At 33.7% G+C, this 3,495-nt stretch overlaps 1 protein-coding gene across 2 annotated transcripts in view; it reads right to left on the minus strand.

Annotated features, from left to right (window-relative positions):
• Nucleotides 1–1,317: 1,317 nt before the first annotated feature.
• LOC107700717 (mitogen-activated protein kinase kinase kinase 5-like) overlaps nucleotides 1,318–3,495 on the minus strand; it is a 23,469-nt gene continuing 21,291 nt past the window's right edge. For both annotated transcript variants that reach the window (XM_016502478.1, XM_016502477.1), the window contains exons 26-28: nucleotides 2,153–2,232; nucleotides 1,927–2,003; nucleotides 1,318–1,564 (exon numbers count right to left, since the gene is read on the minus strand). In XM_016502478.1, the coding sequence (XP_016357964.1) occupies nucleotides 1,468–1,564; nucleotides 1,927–2,003; nucleotides 2,153–2,232 (254 nt within the window). In that variant the 3' untranslated portion in view covers nucleotides 1,318–1,467. The remainder of the gene's footprint in view (nucleotides 1,565–1,926; nucleotides 2,004–2,152; nucleotides 2,233–3,495) is intronic.

The raw sequence follows: 3,495 nt of genomic DNA on the forward strand, positions 1-3,495 counted from the left end.
AACACGCACTCAACACTCACACTTTGTAAGGACTGAATGTGTTTCATAGCTCTCTGAGGAATGTGAATAACGTCAGTGGGATTTTTCACTGGAAAATGATGTTACTGCTGCTTGTGTATGTTTGTAAAATGACATTTATATGTTCTATAAGTATTCAAATACTGAACCTCTGCACTAGCTTCTACATATACAATTAAAACAACATATTCTGAGAAGTGAAATTCACACATTCGTCCAGATGATTAAGGTGGATGCAAGCAAGCATGTATAGATAGAAAGCTTGTCAAAAATCTGGCTTCATTAAAAATGCATCAAGAATAAAGTGAATATGGCGACTCAGATGTTTAGCAGGTGTTATCAGTCTTTCACTGTGTGGCTGGGTTTGCATACTGTATTTTCTTATATGCCAAGATCATTACTAACATTTTTCCTCTGGCTTAAAAAATACAATAGCTGACATCAAATACATTTTTGGAAAGCTGACATGTTTTGTCTGGTGCAACATACTATACTCCATATAAAACTATTTTAAAAAATATTTACCAATTATTTTCTTGTAGCTTTTATTATCTCACGTGAACTGAAGGATTACTTGGAATATTTGTGCGTTCAAAAATGCATTTGTTATAGTATAGGACCATTTAAAATGAACAAGAAAGAAATGTAACAGTTTCCTTTCACTTGTACATTATAATTTAAAGCTTTATTTCTAAAATAAATTACTAAATTGCAGTTTTAGTTTTAAATGTAGTTTACTTTTTTCTAGTTTTGCTGTCAGTATTGCTTTCTTCTATAAAACGTAGTTAATATTTAGTATTTAGTAAGAATGCACAATTCATAAATACAAATACAGTGTTTTTGTACCCTAACATATGTACAGTATACAACTCAATGCCCTGCACGATAACACATGATTTTCAGATGATGTTAGCATAAATATTTCACACACCTCTTTCTAACAGGTTACATCTGAGATACTGAATGTTCATTCAAATGTTTGGGGTTATTAAGTTTTGTTTTTTTTTTTTTTTATTCAGCAAGCACACATTAAATTGATAAAGTGACCGTAAAGACATTTATAATGTTACAAAATATTTACATTTCAAATAAATTCTGTTCTCTAATAATTTTTCCACAAAAATATTAAGCAGCATAACTTTTCAGCAAGAATTTTCAGCATTGATAATTATAATAAACGTCACTTGAGCATCAAATCAGCATATTAGAATTATTTCTGAAGGAGTAATAACTACTGAAATAAATGCAGTCTGGAAGAGCATAGGAGCCTTTTAATCAAAAACATTAAAAGATCTTGCCACCCAAAAACTTTTGAAAAGTGGTGTTTTTTGTGTGTGTCAGGCATAGGCATAAAATAATAGTGCCAAAAAAGGCATAGACTCTATTAACTGCAAACTCACTGAGCTCATAGCATCTAAAAACTGGTCAAGAGAGAGTCATTCATGAGTGTTAGAGAATTGTATCTTCACTGTCCTCTTTGACTGGACTGAGAAGAGACTTCCTCTGCTTGGAGATGGCAGCCCACAAACGACACAGCATCCCGCCTCTGAGTGACAAATGCATGAACCCAGATTTACTTCACAATATACAACAACATTAAATTCTGTGATTAGAATTTTTTTTCTTACACTTTTCAAAATAAATTTAATTTAAAACATATTACAATAGAAAAGTTATTTTAAATTGTAACAATATTTAACACTATTATTTTTTACTGTGTTTTTGAACAAATACTTGTAGACTTGGCGAAGCATAAGAGACTACTTTCAAAAACATCTTACAGATCCCAAACATTTGAACAGTAGTGTATATGATTTCTTTCATTAAATAGTGCATGTTAACTATTTTTATAATGTCTCTCCTACACCATATTCTTCCTGTTCAGTATGGATCAACTGAAGGACTTACTTGATGCCACAATATTGCAGATCATCTCTGCAAGCGAGATGGAGGAGACTATCCAAGGTGAACTCATGAAAAACAAGCTGAAAGGAATCAAAGAACAGGCAACCACTATCAACTTCAACATTTTGGATTTTTAAGCTGACTTTCACTATTAGAAGTCTATAAATATGAATTAGCAAATCAAAGCTTGTGGTCAAAACTAACTTATTTTTTCCATATTTCCACTTACTATTTCTATGGTTTTCTTATCCACTGGAACACCTTTTAACCAGCGCACCATAGCAGCATTGTGAGGTGAAGGTTTATTATCTGTGGGAAAGAATAAGCATATCACACAATGGCTACATAACCTGTTACTATGGATGCATAATTAGCACATTTACAGGAATGTTACTGTCATATGCTATTACTAAAAAACAAGTCATTACAAAAAGTATTATTTCTAAAACACTTCCAGAACAGGGATTATATCTATAGAAGCAGGGCTCGCAAAATTTCAAAATCCCTGGTAGCTCTTCGGGCAGGTACTCTTTAGATTTTGGTAGCCCGAAAATGTATTTAACTAAACTATAGTTAATATAGTTAACTAAACTATAATTTAACTAAATAACTAAAATTACACGATTTACAGTTCTTCACGAAAACAAAAATCTTATACAACAGCATAAATCAAGCATATAAATTATGTAAATTTAAAACGTATAAATATTACAGTCTTAATTGTTTCGATTTTTAGAAGGCACATTAACTTCTTTCTCATTTACAACTCATATCAACATGAGTTGATATTTGCATTGATCTGACCATAAACAGCAAGAAAGGCTTATTGGAAATGCAAATTCATTCTCTGCCACGAGGTGGCGCTTTAGGAGCGCTGAACTATTGCGGTTTCCCCGGTAATGGCTGTACACAAAGCAGCTCAGCGCTCATAAACGCTGCATTATCAGGAATTATAGGTCAAATTAAATTAAAATGCCAAGGACACGTTTCTGAGGACAGTCGGTTCCCTTCAGATACATTCAAATAAAGACGTTTTGACTTGAAACTTGCAGCGCTCATATTTATTCAATGACATAATTGCCTTTTGAAGTTTAATCCAGACGTATCGCGACTCGTCTTTCCGTCCCCAACTGACATTCAAATAAAGACATCCGCGCTGCGTTTTGACTTGAAACTTGCAGCGCTCATATTTATTCAATGACATAATTGCCTTTTGAAGTTTAATCCAGACGTATCGCGACTCGTCTTTCCGTCCCCAACTGTAAGACCTCTTGAAATTATAATTATAAGGCATTTCTTATACCATTTAACATATTTAAAACTTTTTATAGTTTTAAGTTTGATACAACTCACTTTAGGAGTTTTTAAGTACCCGCGGGAGATCTGTATTTAAGATAGCCCGTCGGGCAGAGTGGTGATACATTTTGGTAGCCCGACTGGAAAACACAATAGCCCCGGGACGTCGGGCTAGCGATTTTGTGAGCCCTGAGAAGTACATTGTAATGAAAACGCAAGCCCCGAGGGTAAGGCATAAACTTGGGCTGGTTGAAATTGGGTAACAGTTCCTCCCCA

Source organism: Sinocyclocheilus anshuiensis, unplaced genomic scaffold, assembly GCF_001515605.1.
Source record: "Sinocyclocheilus anshuiensis isolate Anshui unplaced genomic scaffold, SAMN03320099.WGS_v1.1 scaffold782, whole genome shotgun sequence".
In the NCBI taxonomy this organism is placed as follows: Eukaryota; Metazoa; Chordata; class Actinopteri; order Cypriniformes; family Cyprinidae; genus Sinocyclocheilus; species Sinocyclocheilus anshuiensis.